General features: G+C 42.8%; 2 protein-coding genes across 5 annotated transcripts in view; one reads left to right on the top strand and one right to left on the bottom strand.

Moving 5' to 3' along the window:
- RAB36 (RAB36, member RAS oncogene family) overlaps positions 1-7,335 on the bottom strand; it is a 30,690-nt gene extending 23,355 nt beyond the window's left edge. The window contains exons 1-4 of one of the 4 annotated variants that reach the window (XM_054006880.1): positions 7,268-7,335; positions 5,351-5,389; positions 2,347-2,425; positions 718-821 (exon numbers count right to left, since the gene is read on the bottom strand). In XM_054006880.1, the coding sequence (XP_053862855.1) occupies positions 718-786 (69 nt within the window). In that variant the 5' untranslated portion in view covers positions 787-821; positions 2,347-2,425; positions 5,351-5,389; positions 7,268-7,335. Of the gene's footprint in view, positions 1-717; positions 822-1,580; positions 2,098-2,346; positions 2,426-5,350; positions 5,390-7,191 lie in introns of those variants that run through there. The other 3 variants (XM_054006879.1, XM_054006881.1, XM_054006878.1) reach the window with 3 other exon arrangements.
- Positions 7,336-7,647: 312 nt separating this feature from the next.
- Positions 7,648-24,960, top strand: part of RSPH14 (radial spoke head 14 homolog) — a 203,431-nt gene continuing 186,118 nt past the window's right edge. Inside the window, exons 1-3 of the mRNA XM_054006812.1 lie at positions 7,648-8,307; positions 10,490-10,592; positions 10,808-10,926. Coding sequence (XP_053862787.1) covers positions 8,109-8,307; positions 10,490-10,592; positions 10,808-10,926 — 421 coding nt within the window. The 5' untranslated portion in view covers positions 7,648-8,108. The remainder of the gene's footprint in view (positions 8,308-10,489; positions 10,593-10,807; positions 10,927-24,960) is intronic.

Genomic DNA, 24,960 nt, shown 5'->3' with positions numbered 1-24,960 from the left:
ATTTAGGCAATGGTTGTTATCTTTGTATCCTGTAAGATTTTACACGTGTGCAGGGTGAGGCTAATAACACCTCTTTCTCTAGAGGGAATTATAAGAGTGCAAACATTTCAAATGGAATATTTTGAAAAAGTGTATTTCCCTCCATGCTTACATAATTTATAAAACAACTGAGCGGACTCTGATCAAATTAAAAACAAAATCTTTGGGCTGAGATCAAGCATGAACTATTTCAGGCACAGCCCAAAAGGATTGTATTTAAAGAACCTTTGAGCAACTGAAAAAAAGAACATCAGAGAGGAAACTCCATCAAATACTATAACCCCCCTTAATCTATTTTCCTTTTTTGCCTATTAAATACCAGCCACATTTTTCATCTTTCCCAAACTACTGTAACAACTCCCTAACTGTGGCAATTACCTGTGTCAGTTCAAAGAACAGGTGGGAATTACAGACAAGGCTTTTGTGTCAAGATGTACGTCTGTTTTTGGTTGAAGAAAGGGATCAAGGTTGGTAACTGAGATGCCAGTCTTGGAAGAGAAAGGGGAAATGATGTTGGTCCCTCTGAAATGCTGAGAAATTATTAAAATTTCTGCATTTTAAAAAAGCAAAAATAATTGAATGCAAGTGGGGGGAAAAAACTCCTGGGTGGGTGGGGAAGGCACTACTTAGCCTGCCAGGTGCCAAGCTGTATGGCCACAGGGAGGAGGAGCTGCTTACCTTGGGGAAGTGGGAGATTATTCTGTCCCTACTCACTGGAGGAATCAAATGCATTAGGCTGGACTTCATTGTCCAAATCCAGTCTGTCTCAATTAGACCTGAAACTTGTAAAGGAGACAGACAAAGATCATGAATCATCTCAGCAGACCCCAAATGTGAATGAAAAAAGGAAATGACCATTCTTTATGGATACTGCATCTTTGTTTTCCTGGTACAAAACCAGGCAGATGGCAGCCCACTGCTTGTAGATCTTTGATTTCACTTGGTAATAAATCCCCATTTCTTAGCTAAAAGGAACTCTTTCATTATGTTGCTGTAACAGCAACGAGTGGCTTTCTGAGGTTACAATGCAGCCAAGTCTCATTTCAGTAAGATGGAAGAGACTCCTTCACGCAGGGATTAATTTTACAGACAAGTGTTTATAGTTTCTCCATCTGATAAATAATTTTGTAACATGTCTCAACACAACATTTAAAAGTCTCTCATATTGTTATTTGAAATCTCCCTCATGCCCCTTCCCAATGCATGTTGCATTATAAATCCTACATGACATCTCATTTCATCCAATTGGTTGGAGGCGGAAGGATGATAAAGTTGCCACTTTTCCTGATATTGAACAAAACTGTCTTCCAAAAGCAACTCAGACAGAATTAAGTCAATACACAACGTGACTTGGAAGAAGGGTAATGTTCATATGAATCATGCATTATATTAAGAAATCCCAGTTACCCCAACTACCTACACAATGCAGCTTTGAGGGATGTGGGGAAAAGTCCTTTATTAGCGTAATTATCTGCTACGAGCACTTACAATAAAGGTACATTTCCAATAAGAAAACTGATCATGTAGCAAGTAGGACTCACCATGTAGCAGCTGATGCAGCAGGTTCTCAGCTACTCCGGCAGCTCCGCATGCTACTGTGTGACCATAGCAACTGTTTGAAACATTCCACCCCCCCAACCACATCTGAAGGCGGAGCTGGAATAGAGAGTAACTAACTACATGAGAATACTGCAGATCTCTCTAACATGGAGCAGTTTTAAAGGGCTGAACTGGTTACTTATGGATGTGGGTAGTCAGATGCTATTGGTTAGTAAGCACGATGGACCTTTGATTCTGCATTAAGGAAATAGTGCCACTGAATTCAGTGGGTGGTGGGCCTTAGTAAGGTCTTGCAGGATCAGCCCCTTAGATAAGGGCCTGGAGGACTGGGAAATTAGCAAAAAAGTAATATTAAGATACTAATGATGGAACCCTTGAGAGAATGTGGTGAAACCCAGGAGGAATTTTCAGAATTTCAGCTAAATGGACTTCAGCTCAACTTCAGAATCAGGGTGCACAGTTCACCAGCACACTGTTTTAAAGAGTCCTTTATACAAAGAATTGTTTGTTCTATCAAGCCTTTAAGTGATCTCTCCTCCTAACATCCTGGGAATAAGAGACGGGCCTTGAGGAATCAAATGCAGATCTGCATGGTAGGAGCACTCCCCTACCTATTAATTAGTACACAATGCATACCAACCTTCCCTCTATTCCAGGTTTATGGATTAATTGTAATCTTATATAACAAAGGATTTCGCCATCTGTTTCAATGAGATTTAAAAATTGTGAATAAAAGAAACCTCTCACATTCTATTGGTCAGTCCTGGAGTCCAGCCTGGCAGTCGTGGAGCAAAGTCTTGAGGGGCAATCCCACTTGGATTAGTACCTTACAAGACAATACATGAACGTACAATAAAAATTAAGAAACGACAATGATTTGTTCAGACTACACACAATGAATATTACACAGCTGAAATTCCTAATCTGCTACCTAGAATCAGTGCTTTGTTCTCTATTGTGTGCAGTTACTTTTAAATATTTTTAGTCATTCATGTGAACATAAGCATATTGCAAAAACAAACAAGAGACCAGGGTTTGCTATCAATAGATCATCCAGAGAAGCTGGAATGTTATCAATTCTACAGCCCCTGGACTAAATCCAGCTTGTTTTACTCATGTGAATGGTCCTAGGGAAGTAAATTAGCCTATGTGTGCACAAGGTGAGATCAATTTACCAAGGGTCATGAGGGATTCTCCATCACTGGCAATTTTTAAATCAAGACTGGTTGTTTTTCCAAAAGATCTATTCTAGGAATTATTTTGGGGAAGTTCTATGGCCTGTGTTATACAGGAGGGTCACACTACCTGATCACAATGGTCCCTTCTAGCCTTGGAATCTATAAAGGATTTGGACCTTTACATATAAGACGCCTTTGTGGCTAATGGGGATCAATTTTAGCCAGTTTTCACATTTTAAATTAATAATTTAAAATCAGAACAAAAACCTTAATGCCTGGGTGACAGTCTCACCATATGAGCTGCTTCCTTAACCTCCCTCTATTCTGTTCTAGAACATCCTAATTACACAATTGCCCTGTGTACACAGGCTGAGTCACTGCTTGTCTCCTAGAGTCCTTTCACAAAACTATAAAAATCAATACCACTCTCAATGAATCCAAAGTGCAATAGAGACCAAGGTAACCAATTTAAATAACCTGGTTGTCTTGGTTAGTAACCAGTATATTTACTTTTCTCATGCTTCGGTCCCATTCTCCCAGCAAGTAAATCAATAAACTGTACTGTACAATGAGGGAGCATGGATAATGATTTAAGAAATACAAAGCTGTCAAAAACCACTAAGGAAAATAAGAAAACTTTAAAGCTGGCTATGACCAGAGGTCTGTATTAAGGCCCAGATCATTCCCTCTGCCTACAGGGTTGGAGGGGACCTGATCATAGGGAAAGAAAAGGGATATGTTGCCTTCATTGCATCATCCCCCATTTCCATCAGTGCTATAGAAACATCTTTATCAGTATTCTATGTAAAACAGACTATGAATGGAGAGGGAATTTGGGTCTGGCAGGCCAGCTATTCTCCATCTTTCTCTCCAACATCCTTCAGAAAATTAGAATAAATTAATGCTGCCCCTGTTACTCCTGAAGGAGTTTTTCAAAGCTAATGGCCTCTGGAGAAGCCCAGGACAGCATGGTTCCTGCCAAAGGACCAAGGAGGTAGGAGAGAAGGCAGAGTGGAGGCACAGGTCCTTTGTAGGGATGGCCTGGTTTCCTGTGGATATTGGGAGGTCTGCAAGTTATTCATGACACCCTCTTCCCATTCTGCAAATGGAAGAGCCCACATCCCAGTGGAAGTAGGAGGAAACTCCACAAGTGCACACTCAATGAGTTTCTAACCCACAACATGGGCCTAGCTGGTTTACTGGACAATTTGCTCCCAAATTCTGAGATTAAGAAAATAAGTATGTTTTCTTGAAGACCATTTTAACAGTAACAAAGTTTGCCGCTGTGGTTTTCAATGACAGACAAGCCAGCATCTATTCCTTTGTCTGATGTTAATCCTACTAATCTGACTGACCCATACCGTTGTCTTTGTAAAATCCTGTCTAAGAACTCTGATTATTATAGCTGTTGCACAAACATAATGAAAATTAGCTCATGGGTATGAATATTTAACTGCTTTGTGAAGAGTGGGGAAGTAACCTTTTTTGTAGCACAAGTTGCACAAACAGTTGATTTTCCCTGATGCCAGAACATGTCACGGTTGCCTGAGTGAGAACCCAAAGCACCCTGAGACTGAGGTAATCAGCATTGCAGTGACATATGCTTCCTGCCTACCAAGGTATCAAATTTTAAACTTCCACATAATCCTATGCCATAAACATTAATGGGCTGGTACTGAAAAACAGAGGCAAGTCTTGAGGCCACTTATGTGTATGTGTAAGGGTCTACCAAGTGGAAACAATGTACAGAGGAAATAATCCAGATGTCATATCTGTGGTGGGTCTCTGGAAAGTAATGTGGAGGAAGAAATGTGGGCATGGCCCAGAAATGAGGGTATGAGTAGATCTATGCATAAAGTAAAGACATATGGCCAAAACCCTGCATAGGTGGAGAACAGCAGCCAAAGCAGTGTATGTCTAATGGAAAGCATAATTTTATATTTACTTTCAATCGTTTAAAAATGTTTTTGTTTTTATATCAACCTTATTATAGACAGATTAACTAGCATTCCCACATAATTGTGCCCTTTTCAGTCTCTAATTTATAGGCTCCAACTCTCAGCTATTTTAAAACAGTAGTTGGATCTTTTTCAAGCATTTGGCTCCACCAAAGTTTTTTTCTGAGCTATGTGTTTTATTTCTGTGACATACGATAAAATGTGTCAGGAGGGATGTTGACAAACCAGTGCATCAAAATAATGGTTACTACATATCTTAGGTTTGCCCAGCATCACATGGTGTGGTTTTCATAAGGCCCCGAGGCCACTAATACAGCCATTTCACACCTTCAGGGATTCAAAGTCCCCTAGAATCATAAGTTTGATGTGAAATACTAAGATTTTTTTCCCTTTTTTTAATATGCCTGAAATTTCCTCCTCTCTTAAAAGGCTGCATGCTGAGAAACCATTTCACTAATTGTTTTAGGTGCAAAAGCTTTAACATAATTAAATAAATTAAACATATACTTTTCAACAAAAAGGCAAGAGACCCTATTCTGCTCCAATTGAAGTCAATAGCAAAGCTATCATTAATTTAAATGGGAGAAGAAGGAGCAGGTCGTAAATCTTACTTACTATTCATAAGAGGTGTCCCGTTGATTTCAATGGAACTACCTGTAGAAGGAAGGCAAACACAGGACTGTGCCATCTCTATGAAGCATGGGGATTTAGTATGATGTATGCACTGTTTGTTAAATCAAATAATCTTACACAAGTTCTTCTGTTATGCATATTTGATCTGAGACAATATCCACTTTTACTTCTTCACATACAGAGGGATTAAAATGTCTTCAACCAACTGCTGAGCCTTCCTTTGTATTGTTCTTTTTATTAGGAAATCACAGAATATTGAGCTTGTTTGTGCCTTTGTGATACCAATTTTAATGCAGATCTGTCCTTTCACCCTGTAAGAGTAGAACCCTAAATCAAATAACATGAACCAGGCTAGATACTCTTATTTTGGCTTTCTTGAACCAATAACATTTAACAATTAGATTGTTGTTTTCATGTTCAAGGCACTTCACAAAAAATACCTATCTACTGTAATATTTAAAACAGTTCTGTGAGGTAGGCAAATATTAATCCACTTTACAAATGGAGAAACTGAGACAGCAGCTAAATGACTTTCCAAGGCTAGAGAAAGAATTAGAGGCAGAGCTAAGATTAGGATTCAGGAGTGCCTGTTGCCAGTCCCATTATCAAATTACTAAACAATGCCTTTCTCTTGGTCAATATTAGAATAATTTTAAATATTTTGTTTTCTACAGAAATAATAGTCTGCAAATGGGTCCATTAAAAAGTGTTGCCTTATTATAAACCAAGGTTTTTTAATATAGTTTGGTCTTTAGCATTCTGGTATATTTTCCCCAAAATAATAACAGTATTCTGCATTTAAATATATCACCTTTCATTTGAGGACCTCAAAGCACTTTATAAAGTTGATTATTATTATCCTAATTTTGCAGACTGGGAAATTGAATCAAGGAGAAGTTAACTGATCTGCCCAAAGTCATGCAGCAAGCGAGTGAGTGGCAGCCACTCCAGAAATATAACCAACAGTTTGTACAGTTCTTTAAGCCTGCAGGAGACACTTGGATAATAGTCGTGCTGCATATATGGTCAGAAAACAGGGATCTGCATATCACACAACTATTGAGAAGTAATCTTACAGTAATTATGGAAACCTGAACTCCTCAGCTAGAGTGCAGAAAGAGGCATAAAAGAGACATAAGCATACAGTTATATGTCAGTCACTGTGCAATATCCCTGCATTCTGACTGTCTGAAATCATTCAAGTTCAATATTACTACCTATAAATAATAGGTACAGGAAAATAATGCACCTCCTTCTTTTTATGACCAGCCTAAACAACATTATTTTGTATTGGCCTCCCCAAACCTCCTCCTTCTCTCCTCCCATCCTTGGGCCTGATTCTTGAATCTTTATACAGGCTACGCTCCCATTTCACTCAGAGCGAACCCTGGTGCTGGCTTTTCTCCACCAATGATTTAATTGTATCGTCATAAACATTGGGATACTGTGTACATCTGCCCCTGGATGGATGGATAGATAGAAGGCCAAATTCTGGCCTCAGTTACACCCCATGCAGCCCCAGCGATGTCAGTGGGATGCAGGGAGTATAGCTGTGGGCAGGATTTGGCCCAGGGACCCTGGGCAGGGTGTGTAAAGGGAGTGACCAGCAGACCAACAATCCTAGTCGAGGGCCTCTCCGTGGCTCTCATTTGACGAAGGCAGATTTCAAACACTGATAAGGGAGGGTTTAAATGAGCCACGCAAAACCGTACAGCCCCCCCCCCCCCGAAGATAGTTAACAATGCCCCCCCACACCCCCAATGGGGCAGGTTGTGGGGCGTCTCCCCTTTCCCCAGAGGGAGATTTATAAACACTCTCCTCACCGGGGCTCACACCCTCCCCGCATCGGGGATTGTCAGCGGAGCCCCCATTATCCGGCCCTAAGAAGGGGGGGCTCACCCCTCCTAAGAGTCTCTCTCTTCCCGTCTATCCAGTAGGGACATCGCCTCCCCAGCTCGATAGTTCGGTCACTTCTCTCCTCCGTGCCCTTCCCAACGCTAATAACGGCCCCAGCTTCCTATTCACCAACTACGTCACTGGCGCTGGCCCTGCTTAGCAACAAGCGGAGAATGCCTTAGCTGCGCTGTTTGCGCAGGCCGGTAGCCTGCAGTGGCAGGCCCCGCAGTTACCTATTCACAGTACCCGGCGCACACATAGAGCGTCTCTGCTGCTTAGCAACCAGCGCCGGCCCGGGCCCTAGCAATTGTGAGCGGGGCCAGGCGAGGCGCCCACTTGGCTCCGTTCGGGTTGGGATTTTTTTAAACAGGACAAACCCTTACGAGTTGTTGTTTTGAAACCTCAGACCGAACAAACGGCTTCAGGGGCTCCCTGAAAACGACCCCGCCCCCGTAGTTCGCTCAGAGGAGCCGTTTTCAACGTGTCTGGGGGGCGGGAAGAAGCCCCCTCTCCCAGCTACCCCACTGTAAACCGGCCCCAGTGGGGGTCTTGCTTCCGTTTTTTTGGCTTCACAACAGTCAGAACCAAACCGTCCCGCCGAGACAGCGCAGCAGAATTCGACAGAGACAGAAATAAACGGGGGGCCCGCGTCCCTCCCTCGCCCCATCCTCTGTCCTACGCTCGTCATAGTTTGACTCCTTGCCAGAGAAGCTCTGCTGGGGGCTCAGTGCGTCTTGAAAGCAGGAGTTCCTGCTTCCTGGGGTACTTTAGCCACCCCCTCGGGGAAAGTGATTTTGGGGGTGTCTTTAGCGAACAGAGGGACTCCATCCCATAGTACCTAGGGATGGCACATGCTCGTATCTCAGCCAAACTGCCCCCCAACATTGACCCTACTAAAGCCCCCATTGCTTTTGGGGCAAGGGCCCTACCTAAGCTGAATGAGGAGTTACAGTCCCCTGAGCTGCTGACCCGGCAGAGAGCATTGATGGCCCTATGTGACTTAGTGCATGACCCAGAGAATGTCTACCAAGCAATAAAACTAGGTAAGTGATCTCTGCTGCCACAGATTTCCAGAATACGGGGCTCTGGGAAAGGGGTTTTGTTTGTTTCTTTCGGGATGTACAAAAGCCCTGTAAAGGTTTTAATTTAATTCGGGCTTGTTTTTTACCTCAGAAATACAAGGAACATCATGCTTCACATTCCGTGGTTTAGCAAATGTTTTTAAAAAGTTATAAGTAGTTCAAGAGAAAAAGACTTTCCCTATTCATTAGTAAGATTTTATGTGCAGGGGATCGCTGCTTAACTTTCTTCCTACACTGTGTCTGAGGGTGGAACTGTTGTTCTCAGAGTCCCTGAGCAGCCTCTGTTCTGCGCAGTTGGACACTTACGCCCATGTGTAAATCTACTGACTTCATGGGGGCTTTGCACAGGCATAAGAATCCACTCATGGAAAACCACCCGCATGGATCAGATAGTGCTGACATTTACAGCCATGTGGAGTCTTGTTGACCTCATTGGCATTCTGCACGGGTGTAATGGCCCAAACCATCAGTTCACATTGCAGGATCAGGGTCTATGCTCTGATGAATCTTTAAATAATATAGAATAAAATATTTGTCAGGCTTACAAAACTAGGAATATTATAACAGTCATCTGCATTGTATCTTATCACCTCTGTTTTCCTGAGATTTGGATCACTATTTTCCCATGGTGTGGGCAGGTTAAATGATCTCCTACTGCAAATGGTGATTAAAAAACCCCAAACAAACCCCAACTCAGCTCTGGCACAGCTCCATTGATTTCAGTCTCTTATGCATTTTTTTTGGCACTCTGGGTGCTGCATACCTATAGCTAGTTTAACTAAGGAAGGAATTTGCTTCAGCTCTGCCACCATTCTAATCTCCATTCATAGAATCATAGATTATTAGGGTTGGAAGGGACCTCAGGAGGTCATCTAATCTAACCCCCTGCTCAAAGCGGAACCAATCCCAACTAAATCCCCAAATGGCCCCCTCAAGGATTGAACTCACAACGCTGGATTTAGCAGGCTAATGCTTGAACTACTGAGCTTTCCCTCCCCCATTGCTATCCTTGAAGTCCTTCCTTTGGTGATATTTCCTCTATCCAGGAATACTGGTCATCCTATTTGGAACCTGTCAGGTTATTTTTTTTAATCTGAACTACAGTTGCAAAGGTAATAATATAAGACTCATACTCTGCCCTTGCTACCGGGTGTACTGCCTGTCCTCCACCCCCAGCCAATAATAGCCTAGTAAATGTATGGCCAAGTAAGGAAATCAAGTTCATTTCTTCTTCACATAACCTCTGCTTGGGGCTACCCTTGAAAAAAGTCCAAACAGTTTAGGCTCCAATCCTGCAAATTTATATGTTCTTAGTTTTAGTCACAAGTAGCTCCATTGACTTTAGTGCAGCGTTTTTCAAACTGGGGGTCTGAAGGCTGCACCACCACTTGCAGCAGTGCAGAAGTAATGGTGGAATCATGGGCAGTGTGTGAACTGCCTGCTAACCCCCAGCCCCACCCTGCCCCTTCTACACCCCCCCGTGGCTGCCGGCTCCAGAGCGCTGGGCGACACGGCTCCAGCCCCAGGCAGCGTGGCCCTAACCCCATAGTTCCAGGAAGATGGATGGCACAGCCCCAGCCCTGGGGCCACCGCACAGGGGGAGCTGCGGAGCATGGGCCTGGCTGTTTGGAGAGGCCCAGCCTATGATACCTGCTGCCCATCAGTGGAATGGTAGTGGGGAGGGTGCGGGGTTTGGTCATCACAGCCTGAAATATTTTCAAAGGAGGTCCAGCAAAAAAATTTGAGAACTTGAGCCCCTGCCTTAGTGGGGCTACTTGCAAGCGAGAGTTAAGCAAATGCATAAGTATTTGCAGGATTAGGACCTTAGCTAGTACAGAACACAACAGCCCAATTGCTTATGGCCTGATCCAGTGCCCACTGAAGTTAACAAAAGTGTTTCCATTGTCTTCACTGGGTTTTGAATCATGCCCTTGGTGATGCTAGCTGTGTTAAGCATATTACAGCTATAACTCATACACTACAGTTGTGAAATTTCAATACTGGGAGATTCATGGCATGGCATTTTTGGTGGTAAGTCTTCAACTCTGGAAGTCACTTTCTTGATGTGTCAGTGCCAGAGTTTGACCCAATCATTTAATAAGTAAAGAAATGTTAAAAAAAATTAATCTATTCTGTCTCCTAGGATTCCTGGATAACCTGAAATATTTGCTTCTAGACCAAGATAGCACTGTTCGAGAAAAAACAACTGAAGTCCTTTATATAATGGCTACTCATAATGTTGGCAGGCAAGTATATTCACCAGAGTTTACTGGATGATACTGGGAAGTGGAGATGGTAGCTCAAGTTTCAGTGAAGAATATTCAGCAGCAGTTTCATCAAGATTGCTGGAGTGTGTTAAGATTTAGAACAGAATGTCAGTGAGATTACTACACATTGGTAGGATTTATGAGTTTTGTTTTGCCTAATTAAATCTCCCATAAACCCAGCTTTCTGTTTGTAGGGATGGCTTTATAGAAAACGGAGTCATTCCTGCCCTGTCCCAGCTCTTGAATGATCCAGTGGATATCTGTCGGAGAAACATGCACCGGGCGTTTGAAATAATGGCAGAGTTACCGGCGGGTAGGATTTTTTTTTAAATTCGAAATATTTATTTCAGAAAGTTACATAAGGTGCTCTGGCATCTTAATCTTTCCAGGTCATTTTAAGTATGCATTTCAAATGATTAAATACTTAAGGAGGCCAAAAGCAGATAGTTGAATGTACCTTATTAAAAAAAAATTTACAGCTTAAATTTTTTCAGTTTACTTAAAATTCCATTCATGAGAAATAACTTTACTTATTTTCACTGATCTTATTTTCTTTAGTTAGTGTTCTTATTTTTGTAATTTATCATTGAGTTACATCTGAAGACTTTAAAAGAATGTCTTGCTGCTTTTGAGTGAGGGACAATTATACTGCATGATGATGCTGTTCTCACTTTTTAAATTGTTTGCAGGTTTTGTAATAGCAGTGTGAATTCTTACTTTTAAAAGATAAAGGCTCACTCAGTTCACATATGTTGAAACAAGGTTCTGTTGTAATGTGTCAGAAGAGCAATGTATGTTTTCTTCTTTTGAGGCTGATCTTGCAAACTCTTACTCACAAGACATTCCATTGACTTAAGTGAGATTAGCCTTACACATGCGAGCACTCTCTTGAATAAGAATTTGCAGGATTCCTCCCCTGAATTTGAATTTCAGGAATTGCCATGAATGATATTGCATTAAAGAGGCTCTTTATTCTGTCTCTATCAGGTGATACCTCTCTTAATATTAGGGGGCTGATTTTGAATACTATTCCAGCCCCCATACACTACTCTGGCAGCTCATAGGGGCTATATAGGAGCTGCAAGAGGCTTGGGGCAAATTTCTCCAGTGCAAGGGTAGTGCAGATCCTGTGTAAATATCCCTCACCTCACCCTACTCTCAAGCCCTGGTGTAGGGGGTGTATCAGTGGCAGAAGGAGCATGCCCATAACATCACATGCTCCAGGGGTTCTGGGCTACTATGCCTAGGCTATGGGCTGCTGTTTCAGCCCTCTAGCAGCCTAGAATTCATAGGGTGCAAACATAACATAACTGCATCTTTGCCTCCCATCAATCTTTTTGGGCTGCATCTCAGGAAGTGGAGTACGTACAGCATTTAGCCCTAGGAGTTCAATCATAAGAATTTGTCTCCGACTTGAAATAATAGTGGGGTAATTCATTATACTTTTAAAATGTTTTCTTTGGTCTAACTACATACATTTTTAGTTTTCTGTCTTTTTTTGCCTTAAGGGTTTGGCCCTGATTTTTTATCCTTTCGTCCACAGTGTTTAAAAATACTATTTGTGTCAGAGTTCAGAAGTACAATAGTATCTACAGGAAATATCCATTTAAAATCCATTATATTAAGACAAGGGAAATCATACTAAATTTCAAGTGGAAGACTTCCATCATATTAGTGGTGCTTAAAAGGCATTGAGCAAATGTTTAAAAAAAAATTGCTGAGTGAGCGTGCTTGAATTATAGAAAAGAACTTATGTGAATGCAGCTCATTGTGAAGTCTGAAGTGAATAAATCAGTATATAGCAGAGCAATCCAGTGAGAGAAAAACAAAACAAGAGACAACTTTGATGTGATCACCATTAAGGTATAGTAGATCACATATTGATCAGATAAAAGGATTTTCAAGTAGAACAGTAATTTAACATTTTTCTGCATTATTTTGTTCTATTAATCATCCTGTAGACTTTAAAATCTAATGAGAAGGTGGCTTACAATGTGACTTTTTAGTACTGGTATGTCCTGATCTATCAGGGTACTTATTCATTTAGCTCTGTAGTCAGGATGATAAATAGTGTTTTGTGGCACTTATGAGAGAAGAAAATGTCACAGGAAGAAATTATGCCAATTGGTTCACATCAGAATTATAAGTTTAAAGAGTTGCTATCAACGCTAGCAGGCCTAAAATTAGACACATTACTGTGTATTTATTTTCAAGCATGTGTTTGAGTATCACACTGTCCCTTTGCTTTTCCTTGACTGACTGTTCTTCAGAGTTGACAGTGTTGAAATGTTAAAGGCAAGCAGAATTCTTGGTATATCCTTTTCAGAGCAGAATAGTTTAACATACAAATAGTCACGGATAGCAGGGTAAACAGACCTTAACATGAAATAAATTACATTGCACTCACATACGCCTCTTTACATTGCCAGAGTGATATAAAGGGGCTTTAGTATATATGAAAAAAATAAAATAAAACCACACCTTTAGTGTGTCATTTTTTTAACCATGCTGCCAGGAATTTCCTGCAGAACATAATGGCAGTGTACCATATATTATAAATCCAATTTATTCTATGGCATGCATGGACCTATTGTTACTGAATTTATTGCCGACTCACCCGTTAGAGATGTCTGAATGTAAACAGTACAGCAGCCCTTAATTTTAGGGAACTATTCATGCATATTTTTGGCAAAGATTCCAGTGGCTACCAAAAGAAATGTTTGACCCCTAACTGCAGTCAAAAACCTTATTGGAGCTGGCGGGTGTGAGTGCCACCTTTCGTTCAGGATAAACCTAAGAAGCACTTAAGCTTCTTTTTGGAGTAAGATAGCTGAAACAATAGGAGCCCCCATGGAAAACACAAACAGCATACAATACCAGTCAGAAACTGAGCTATGTGGGTGATTGAAAATGCATGGGGCTGTGGATCAGAAGAAGCTGTAGGGAGGCAGAAAGCAGCAAGATAGGTACAGCAAACATGGTCCTGAGAGAAAGCAAAGAAAGCGAGAGCTTTTTGGTAGAGTGATGGGTCGAAAGAGTCTTGGAGTATTAAGCATGGAAACTGTCTCTTGTTTGATTTCTGCTGTGTTCAGGGAAACAGGACCTTGTGTAGGTTCTTTGTAACTAGAGGTATTTCTTTGATACAGTCCTGTTTAACTGATTTCTCTTGTTAACGGAAACAACTCTCAAGACCACAAATATTGGCTAACAGCATGGGTCAAAAGGGGTAAGACATAGTTCAAGTACCTTTTTGCAAAATAAAGTCAAGACAAGGGACTTCTTACTCTGCTTATTTGTTTAGTATCAGGAAGTTTTTCCATCTGGATTTTGGTTTGTAGAGAAAATGTTCTGTAAAGCAATTAATTTTTCAGGACAGGTGAATGCTGCTGTCTGACTTCAGGTAAAACACTTGGTCACTTTTTAGATTCTGATCCTGTAATGAGATCTTTTTGGATGCAAAGATTCACCTACATGGAGCTCACTGCAGGATTTAGGCCTTACTTTGTCCAGATCAGTAGTTAATGGAAATGGGTGCCACTGTTGAAGAACAGTCTTATTTTACCAGCCTTAGATACTGATCCTGAACAGAAATACAAGCCTAGAGTTTTGTGATTTTGCATACCTCAAATTTTGGGCGCCAAACTGGAGAAATCTTAAAAGATCCAGATTTTCTCTAGAGTGAGTGCTGAGCATCTCTTTTGTGACTGTCTTTTATTAAAAAAAAAATTAAGTGAAAAATACAAAAAGGTGGATGACTTGCAGCTTCTATATGTTTCCAAGAACCATATGCTTCATGGGATTCCCAAAAGACTTATGCAGTTTTACAACTCAAAGCTGCAAGACCAGACAGTACAAAACTAGACAATACTACAAATACATAGTTACAGTGGGGGTTACTGTAATCAAATAGGCAAAGACATATAAATAGGAAAAACAGGGGACCAAAGAGGGATGGAAAAGGAGGAGGGGTTAGAAGGAATGGAAGTGTGTTCTTTGAGCAGTCTAAATATTTTTAATCCAAATATATCTAGAAATGCAGTCCAAATTTCTTTGAATCCATATAATTGATCTCTACAGAGATAGAGAAAGAAAGAATAGCCTGTTAACTCAGACCAGTCTGAATATCACTGCTCTATTCTGGGCATAAGCCTACATTTTTGTAAAATCATGCACTTGGTGCTCAGCATTTTCTGAAAATCAGGGCCTTTTAAAGTGTCTCAAGCAGCACCCCGAAAAACTGAAGCACCCAAAAATCACTAGTCACTTTTGAAAATCCATCTATGGTATGTTCTCTGTGTATATTTTACTGTCAAACATTTGCACAACCTGTTATCATTTAGCTTTATCATTTAATTTATCATTTAGTTATCATATGGCACATGCCAAGTAAAGTTATTTCATTAGTAAACACTAGGGTTACCAACATTGCATTTAAAAAATAAGGGCCGGTTTTCTGTTTACTGGTGCTTCCTCAGGTTGTATATTTAGTTTATCATTCAAAGTTGTTAATGAATTACCTGTTTGATTTAGCTGTATCAGTCATGCTGCTTTTTTTGTTCAGTGTTTAATCAGAGGTGTATGACAAAAATACAGTTGAGGAAATCTCAAGCTGTAGTTTTCATCTTATTCTTCAAGTTTTACAAAGATAAATGATACAACAGTAGCATCTACTTCCAAAATAATTGTTTTTCCAGGGGCACTACCAATTCAAAACAAAACTATTTTTTCTTTCACATGAATCTGTAGAGAGACTTTGAGGGTTACACAAAAAGCAGACAGCTTTGGATTTCATTAGAACATCTGAATCTATCTAGCAATTAAATGTGGTAGTAAGCAAAATTGACTCTTGGTGGTGCCAAAGCCTAAAACATTACTACTCAAAAATTCCACATAAAACAAAATGTGCTATTAGTGTGTGTCATAGTGATATCTGAACCATTATTGTTAGTGGCTAAGAAGCAGATTAAAAAAAAATCAAATATTCAATACATTTTTGACTAGTTACAGTGAAAAATACTGGCGTTCTCAAAAGAGCAGGAAGAGAGCAGGTGGGGACGATTGGCAGGTATGAAAAGAAGATAGAGAAGCTACAGATAGCTATTTTTTCCCCCCATATAAAATATCTGTAATGGGATACACTCACCTCATGCAAGCACCCTTTGGCCAAGTGTGCGCGTGCCTGCAGTTTTTTCTCTGCTCACAGTGCCCCCAGTCAGCTGCTGAGCTTGTCAGGCAGGTCTTCAGTGATTCAGCCTTCCAGCCAAGTCACACACAGTCCATGTGCAAAACAAACAAACCCCTTCAAAGTGTACAGTCCAAAATGTCCTGCAGCCCTCCCTGGGCTCAGTCTTCTAACAGTCAACAGGGCCTGTAGCAGTATTCTCTCTGTTGGCATCAACATACAGGACCTCCCTAGGCTGAGGCGCTTAATTAGTCCAACAGGGGCCTATTGCAGTACCCCCTCAGGTCATGCATCTTCTTGTAGCCTTTCCTGGACTCAGTCTTTAACCAGTCCAACTTGGCCCATTACAGTACCCTTGACTGGTCCAACTAGTTTGCAAGATTCCTACGCAGGTACTGAGCAGCACCCAGAGGGCTTCTTCCCTGGGAACCCCTTGCCTTTACTTGAGTCCTCAGTGACCCCAGCTTTCCTCTGAGCCACCCCTCTTGGGCTCAGTTCTCTGACCACAGCTCCCTGCTGAGTCAGTCCCAGTGCAGCCCCCTTCCCTGGGCTGCCACAGTTCTAATTCCCTTCCTTAGGGTGTATCCACTTCCCCCAAGTGGCTGGTGGGGGGAGGACCTGGTCCCACCCATTGCTCCAGGCCCCAACCCAAGGACCCTCTAAGTAGCAGCCCCATGCTGTATCCCTTTACTAATTGCTGCTCTACATTTCCCTGGGCCACTTCCCCATAGCCCATCTTAGTTGAGTCTCAGCAGCCAGCAGCTCCTTCCTCTTTCCCCCAGTAACTGCTTGCTTTAGCTCCAGCAGCCAACCAGGAACTCCTTCCTCACTCCCTTGGTCCCTGCCAATAACTACCTGCTTAGTTCCAGCAGCCACCCAGAAGCTATTCTCATGCTCCCCCAGTCCCTACCAACAACTGATCTGTCCAGCCCTTTCAGCCACTGCAGCCAGCCAGGAGCACCTCTTGCTCTCCCATTCTGTACCAACAGACTGAACTTACTCTGGCCCAGCAGCTCTTTTTATACGGGAGTGCTGGGCTCTGATTGGCTGCTCCCTGCAGCCTCTTTCCTGATTGGCTGCATCCCTTGCAGTCATTCTAGGGAGCTTAGAGAACCCTCTCCACTACCCTTTTCTGGGGTGGGGTGTGGCAAGGCTCCGAGGCATCCATCAGGGGGCCTGAGGGCCTAGTCCACCCTGTCACACTATCTAAACTGTCAAATCTTTCCTCATTAGATAAATAGATTCTCTGAACATTTGTTACCTTTTTTTCTACTGAAAGACTCACAACAGTTAATATTCAGGAAACAACAGATTTACATAGTTGTGAAAATTACTTAGTTATGCTAGGGTTACCATATTTCAACAATCAAAAAAGAGGACGGGAGGAGCCCCGCCCCTGTCCTAGCCCCGCCCCCATCCTGTCCTAGCCCCGCCCCTGCCCCTTCCACTCCCTCCCACTTCCTGCCCCCTCAGAACCCCCAACCCTCCCCCCCACTCCTTGTCCCCTGACTGCCCCCCAGGACTCCACCCCCTCCCTAAGCCTCCCTGCCTCTTGTCCCCTGACTGCCTCCTCCTGAGACCTTCCCCACATCCTAACTGGCCCCCTAGTACCCTACCCCCCTACCTGTCCCCTGACTGCCCCAACCCTTATCCACACCCCCACCCCCTGACAGCCCCCCCCAGAACTCCTGACCCATCTAAACCCCTCTGCTCCCTGTCCCCTGACTGCCCCCTCCTGGGACCCCTGCTCCTAACTGCCCTCCAGAACCCCACCCCCTACCTAAGCCTCCCTGTTCCTTATCCCCTAACTGCCCCCCAGGACCCTACCCCCTACCTGTACCCTGACTGCCCAAAACCTTATCCACCCCGCCCCCAGAAAGCCCCCCCCCGAACTCCCAACCCTCCCCCGCTCCGTCCCCTGACTGCCCCCCCCGGGACCCCTGCTCCTAACTGCCCTCCAGAACCCCACCCCCTACCTAAGCCTCCCTGTTCCTTGTCCCCTAACTGCCCCTTCCTAAGACCCCTCTCCCTAACTGCCCCCCAGGACCCTACCCCCTACCTGTACCCTGACTGCCCAAAACCTTACACCCCCAACCCCCAGACAGCCCCCCCCAGAACTCCCAAACACCCCCCCGCTCCTTGTCCCCTAACTGCCCCCTCCTGAGACCCCCCACCTGTACCCTGACTACCCAAAACCTTACACCCCCAACCCCCAGACAGCCCCCCCCAAACTCCCTGACCCATTCAACCCTCCCCCCTACTCCCTGTCTCTTGACTACCCCCCCCCCCGAACCTCCCTGCCGCTTCTCTGGCCCCCGGCCCCCTTACTGTGCTGCAGAGCAGCGTGCTCGACAGCGGGGGAGGGCAGCAGTGTCGGAGCCGGCGATCTGTGAGTGGAGGGAGGGAGAGGAGGGGGGGTGTCAAGTTTCAGGAGGGAGGAGGGGGAAGTGCAAGCAGGGCTCTGGCTCTGGCTGTCGGAGCACCGGCTGCTTTGTAAGTGCGCGCACGCTCTGCATGGGAGGGGGAAGGAGGGGAAGTCCGGACATTGACAAATTCCCCCCGGACGCTATTTTTAACCCGAAAAAGCCGGACATGTCCGGGGGAATCCGGACGAATGGTAACCCTACTTATGCAGTAAACATCCTTGCGTAAATTGTCATGTGCCCTCATTGCAAATTCAATTGAAAGAAGGAGGCAGAATTGCCTTATTAGGGACCAAATTGTGGAGGTCTTTAAAAAAAAAAATTGTGTTACTGTTATATGTTGTTAATATTTTTAACAGTTTCACCCATTTCTGTTACACTTGGTCCAATCATGCTATGTATCACTTTGGGTCAAATTCTGCTCATTTTACATACGGGGGAGTAAAGTCAAACTGACTGCAATGGGACTATTTGCATGTGTGAGAAAAGTCAGATTTGATATACATTTCTCAAGCAAAAAGTTGCTGTCTCCAGCACTGTCTTTTTATGGTTCTATGGTTATGGGTGGCAGTCTCCAGGAATGGTGACTGGTCAGGGTGGCTGGGGAATGCAGTGAGTTGGCACTTAACTTGAGAAGCCTCAGATGGCAGAGCCCTGATAGCAATTTGAAGCTGCCTTTGCCTAGCAGAAACTTTGAGGGAACTGTAATATCACCTCCCTGGGCCCTTGGGGTTTAAACCTCCCATGGCCTATGGAGGTATAAGGAATACCTGTGACATTGCAGTCTATATGATTTTATAAAAATATGCTAATGAGTGAATATAATGTAACTGGAATATGCTTCATGCAAAAGGTCTCTTGTAAGATATCATTACAAAGCTTATAATCTATTGAGTGTATTCATCCTATTTCAATAAATGTATCACTCTTGTATCTAAAACTAGAAATATGAAATATAACTCTGAGGGCCTATTGTAATTATGCAAAGTGTGGGCAATTAATGGTGGTTTGGAATCTTGATGGCTCCCAGCAACCAGGACAATTGACTGTGGATGCAGGGCCGCCCAGAGTGGGGGACAAGTGGGGCAATTTGCCCCAGACCCCACAGGGACCACCACGAGAATATAGTATTCTATAATATTGCAACTTTTATTTATTATTATTTAGAATTACTTTGCCCCGGGCCTCCTGAATCCTCTGGGCAGCCCTGTGTGGATGGCCCTGTGTGTGGGCAAGCCTTCCTGTGAGTCAGGCTGGGAGGAATGAAGGCTTGGGGTCTTACAGTGACATGTGATCATGTCACCTGAACTGGAATCCATCTTTAACCTGGTGCTTTTCCAGTGAGGAGGGGTGGGAACCCAAAGGGACAAAAGATTCCCGCCTTATGCAAAAGATATACAAGTGGGTGGAACAGAACAAAAGGGGAGCCGTCATGAGGAATCCCCTAGCTACCACCTGAGCTGGAACAAGAGCTGTACCAGGGGAAAGGATTGTGCCCAGGCTAGGAAGGTGTCCATTCTGAGAAAAGAAACTTATTGAAACATCTCTAAGGGTGAGATTTTACCTGTATTCAGTTGTATTACAGTATTAGGTTTAGAGTTGCATGTTTTATTTTATTTTACTTTGTAATTCATTTTGTTCTGTCTGTCACTACTTGGAACCACTTAAATCCTACTTTCTGTATTTAATAAAATCACTTTTTACTTATTAATTAACCCAAAGTATGTGTTAATACATAGGTGGGCAAATAGCTGTGCATATCTCTCTATCAGTGTTATAGAGGGTGAACAATTTATGAGTTTACCCTGCATAAGCTTTATACAGGGTAAACCGGATTTATTTGGGTTTAGACCCCATTGGGAGTTGGGCATCTGAGTGTTAAAGACAAGAACACCTCTGTAAGCTGCTTTCAGGTAAGCCTACAGCTGTTAGGAGACAGTGATTCAGACCTGGGTCTGGGTTTGCAGCAGGCTAGCGAGTCTGGCTCAAACCAGGCAGGGCACTGAAGTCCTAAGCTGACAGGGCAGGAAAGTGGGGAGAGAAGTAATCTTAGCACATCAGTTGGCAGCTCCCAAGGGGGGTTCTGTGATCCAACCCGTCACAGTGACATCCTGCAGACAACTTGGATGAATCTAGCCCTTTGATGTCCCATGTGTCCAATTCTGCTATCATTCTCCCTAACCCTTAAAACACTGGCATTTTCCATTTGGTGAGCCAAATAAATCTTTAGTCAGATACGTATATAGACCCACTGTCTCAATAGGGTTAACTCAGATGTTAGTTCTACTTCTTAATCTTGCCTGATGTCAGCTTTGACCCTGAACTTACTTTTGTCTCCCATAACTCCCTTATCTATAAATAAGCCTGTCCATTACCTCTTCTGGAACATTGCAAGAATTTGTCCTTATCTTGACCCTGTTCTCTGCTGAAATCCTTATTCATGCTTTTATCACTTCACATCTTGACTATTGCATTTCTGCCTTTTATAGTTTTCCTGAATCACTACCTTATAAACTTCAAGGAGTCCAGAATACCATGCCATGACTGCTTTCTTCCTTCAGGAAATTAGACTATGTCAACCCCATCATTTCTCACCTTACTATCCATATCTGAATCCAATTAAAAAATGACCTGCTGGTTTTCAAAACTCTATGTGAACTCTTTCCACCCTGTTTCTCTGACCTGATAGCCATCCACTCCCCTGCTCGCTCATCTGCCTTTCCAGTGTTATCCTCATCTCTATTCCTTCATCTTGACTCATCACATTTGACGTTTGTTTGACCTATCAATCTGAAACTTTCTTTTTTTCTCCAAGTTACAGAAACACTGTGCTTTTAGCATTTTCTGGTGCATTATTATGAAGTCTTCTCAATTTCTTACCAGTAAGAGGCAGTATGTGATTAATCTTTCAGGTGCTGATGAATGTTAAATAGTTCCTGTAAAATTCTTTTTTCTCTGTGCATATTATTAATGTACTTACATCTGATACTCCATAACAAGCCTTTTACTTTCCTCAGGATAGTGAGACTGGATCCTTAAAAATGTAGTAGTATAAGTAGAAAAAGTATACAGAATGTTTGCACATTTTTGCTGTTACAGTATATTATTGGGGTATAGATGCCACATATTGTTTGGAATTTGGATACAACTATACTGAAATATATGTAGAGATGTATGAGGTTTTTTATACTTACCAGTATATATTTAGGGGTAGATTTTCAAACATATTAGGCAACCTACTCTCGTTGACTTTCATTGGGAGTGAGGCATCTAATTGTTCTTTCTGCCTTTGAACATCTTCCCTTTGTCATATACCCTGGACAGAAATTTAATTAAGATTATTTTAATGTTGAGAGTAGATATCAATAATTTAGGATTAAATACATTCTTCTTCAAGGGCCTCCATGCATTACCATTTCTGGGATATGATGCTCCTGGAGTCAAACTGCAGAACAACCGTGAAAAGCCGTGATTATTGGGAATGATAGAGATCTCATGAAAAGGTGACTTCATCACCCTATTCTGTATAAGGGAGTACATCCCCTATCATCACAGAGAGCAAATGTCCACAGACTAGACCTTCCCTTAGCCTAGTTTAAGATTTTCTTATAAATAGTTAATCATTTAGGATAGTTTAGTGAGGATATCCTTTTCCTTGTCCTGGGAGTCTTTGGCTCCTTACTGGGACTATGTCAGACCCAGAGCCCCATAAGGATTTTCAGAAGGTGCATCCTCTGCCCATCAATCGTACTGGAAAGCAACATGCAACTCTAGTGTCTTGTATGTCTGCGCCAGACACTCTCAATAAAGCAAATGTATGTTTTGCTCTGCCTTCACTTCTCATGATGGAAGGGAGAAACATGTGGGGCTCCAGGCTCATCTAGCTTCTTGATGCCTGCATCCTGATACTCCAGTGGGCCAATTCAGGGAATTAAAACCAGACTCTGTGTTGAGGTCCTCTTACACATGACCCTAGGCTCACTTTGCTTCTCTGGCCTCAGCACCACCTTCTGTCATGGGTTCAAGACTGGAATATCCTATGCTTTATGCTGGAGTGAAGCTCTCATCCAGCACCAGTTAAATCAAAAGCAGCACTGAAGACAAAACCACCACTGCCTGTTAAGGCCTCAGTAGCCTTGATGCTGATGCAGGAAGCACCCATCTCAGTGTTTACCTTCACGTGGTACCCTGACCTTGGGATACTGGACTTCTTCCTTTGCTTCAAATCCAGGCATCATGGAATGATATCATGCAGGGCCCTCTTGTGTTACTGGTGTGGCCCTACATAGAGGACTCTGTGAAGGCCATTTTGGAAGCTGCAAGACCAACTCTGGCACCAACTTTGGTGGCAGTGCCAATACTCCTTTTGGTACCAATGCCCTCAACCAGAGCCTATTCTTCATCTCATGCCAATACAACCTTCCTTACTGGCACCAGATCCCTCACATATGCAGGGGGATCTGCCTATATTTGAGGAATGGAAAGAGGCTTCAGAGAAACCATACAAGTTACCTTTGGAGGAATGTACAGAGCTCCACAGCAGAAAAACAGAGTAGTGCTTCATCCGTTTCTCCTCCTGATGATCAAAGATACTCTCAGGAGCTGACGGGAGAACAGCAAATACTCTCCAACTGCAAACAAGTTCATAGCATTGGAAAAATCTGATCCCCTATTTGACATATCACAAATGCAGACCATGGAGAATTTGACTCTGACTCTTAGCTCTGGCTATCCCAACCCAGGCAAGGATATCTAACTATTTCCCCTTTCTTCTCTCCTCTTACCCAACTATGGTCTCCTGTGTCAGTTGAAGGACATACAAAATTCTCCAACTAACCCCATGGTGATGCCTGCAGCACAAGAGAAAGTCAGGGGCAACAAAACATTTCATTTGACTTCTGACAGAGAGGAACATAAACTAGGTGTATTTGGCAGCTCTGGGTCAATAGGCCTTCAGATGGTCAACTATCAGGCCATTGTCTCACTACAATTATATTTTCTGGGATGCTAGGATCCCTATATTTGTATTCGCTTCTGTATTTTGGAAAAAAGCAGAGGATGTAGTTATATCATATGATGATGATAACAACTGTTGTGGTCAAAGACCCCCACGCAATGATTTTAGTTCAAAGACTCAAGCCTGAGGCCAGTTTATTGACATACATACCAGTGCACTGGGGTGCAGTCCGAAGACTGACACCCCGAGGGCCGCTCGCAGGCGGGTTTTTATTTCATTAAACTGCAAGCAAAGTACAAACAATACGTCATGAGTTAAGAAACTGGGGTTGGGGTCAGTCCCCCCCCCCAAAAACCACAAGTTAAGAAACTAGGGTTGGGGTCAGTCCCTCCCCAAACCGCGAGTTAAGAAATTAGGGTTGGGGTCAGTTCCCCCCCACCATCCCCCTCTAGGTACCTTCCTCATTTTTCCGAGAATTGGATGTCTATTTGGGTAGGGGGCGCTTGGTGGTTTTCCACAGGGGTGGTACTTGGCACCAGTTTGGGTACATTTCTCAAGACACATGTTATTTTCCGGGGTCTTTTGGTTAAAGATTGGGGGGAGGTTTCATGGGACGCCTAAAGAGGATCTATGATTGGCTATTTTTGCAGATAGCTGGAATCACGGAGTGGGTCAAAGATCACCCAAAGGAGAAGCTGCATGAGTCAAGAAATTGCATTTAGCTAAAGTTACCTATTGCTTCACACAAGTGGTTATTATATTTCATTAGTCATGAACATATTTCATTAGTGCTGCTGCTGGGGCTTTTTTATTCTTTGCCTCCTTGCCCCCCCCCTCCTCTGGTCATGACCCTTGACCGAGTTTGGCAGGGAATTGTGCAGTCCAGTCTAGTTCAGGCCCTGGCCTGGGCCCTGGCCTGTACTACTTTGTGTAAGGGTAGTTAGGACAACAGATCTCTATTGGAGGGTTTATTTTGGGGCCTTTAGATTCACAGCTCTGGCTATTAAAAAGAAGGCCCCCCTGCTCTATTTCCCCACACAACTCTCTTTCCATTCCATTAATATCTCAGGAGTATGTTAAACAGCAGCTACTAAAGACAGACATTTTAAAATCAGCAGATCCAGATAACTTGCATCCAAGAGTTTTAAAAGAGCAGGCTGAGTTGGTTGTGGGACTGTTAATAGTGACTTTCAATAAACCTTGGAACACTGGGGAAGTTCTAGAAGACTGGAAGAAAGCTAATGTTGTGCCAATTTTTTAAAAGGGCAAACAGGATGACCCAGGTAATTATAAGCATGTCAGTCTGACATCAATGCTGGGCATGATGATGCAGGCCTCTATTAATAAAGAATAAAAGAGGATAATATAATTAAAGCCAATCAACATGGGGTTATGAAAAATAGATATAGTCAAACTTGATATCTTTTTGATGGGATTACAAGTTTGTTTACAAGTTTATTAAAGATAATAGTGTTAGGTAATATACTTAGACTTCTGTAAGCCATTTGACATGATACTACATGACATTTTGATTAAACAACTAGAATAATTAAAATTAGTGTGGCACAGATTAAATGGATTAAAAGATGATTAACTGACAAGTCTCAGAATGTAAATGGAGAATCATCACTGAGTGAATGGTGTTTGTAGTGGAGTCCTGCAGGGATCAGTTCTTGGCCCTACACTATTAACGTATTTATCAATTACTTGGAAAAAAACAAAGTCATAATTGATAAAGTTTGTAGACAACACAAAAATTGGGGAAATGGTAAATAATGAAGAGGA

Source organism: Malaclemys terrapin, chromosome 16 (assembly GCF_027887155.1).
Source record: "Malaclemys terrapin pileata isolate rMalTer1 chromosome 16, rMalTer1.hap1, whole genome shotgun sequence".
Taxonomy (NCBI): Eukaryota; Metazoa; Chordata; order Testudines; family Emydidae; genus Malaclemys; species Malaclemys terrapin.
This window is presented reverse-complemented; position numbering and strand designations above follow the sequence as displayed.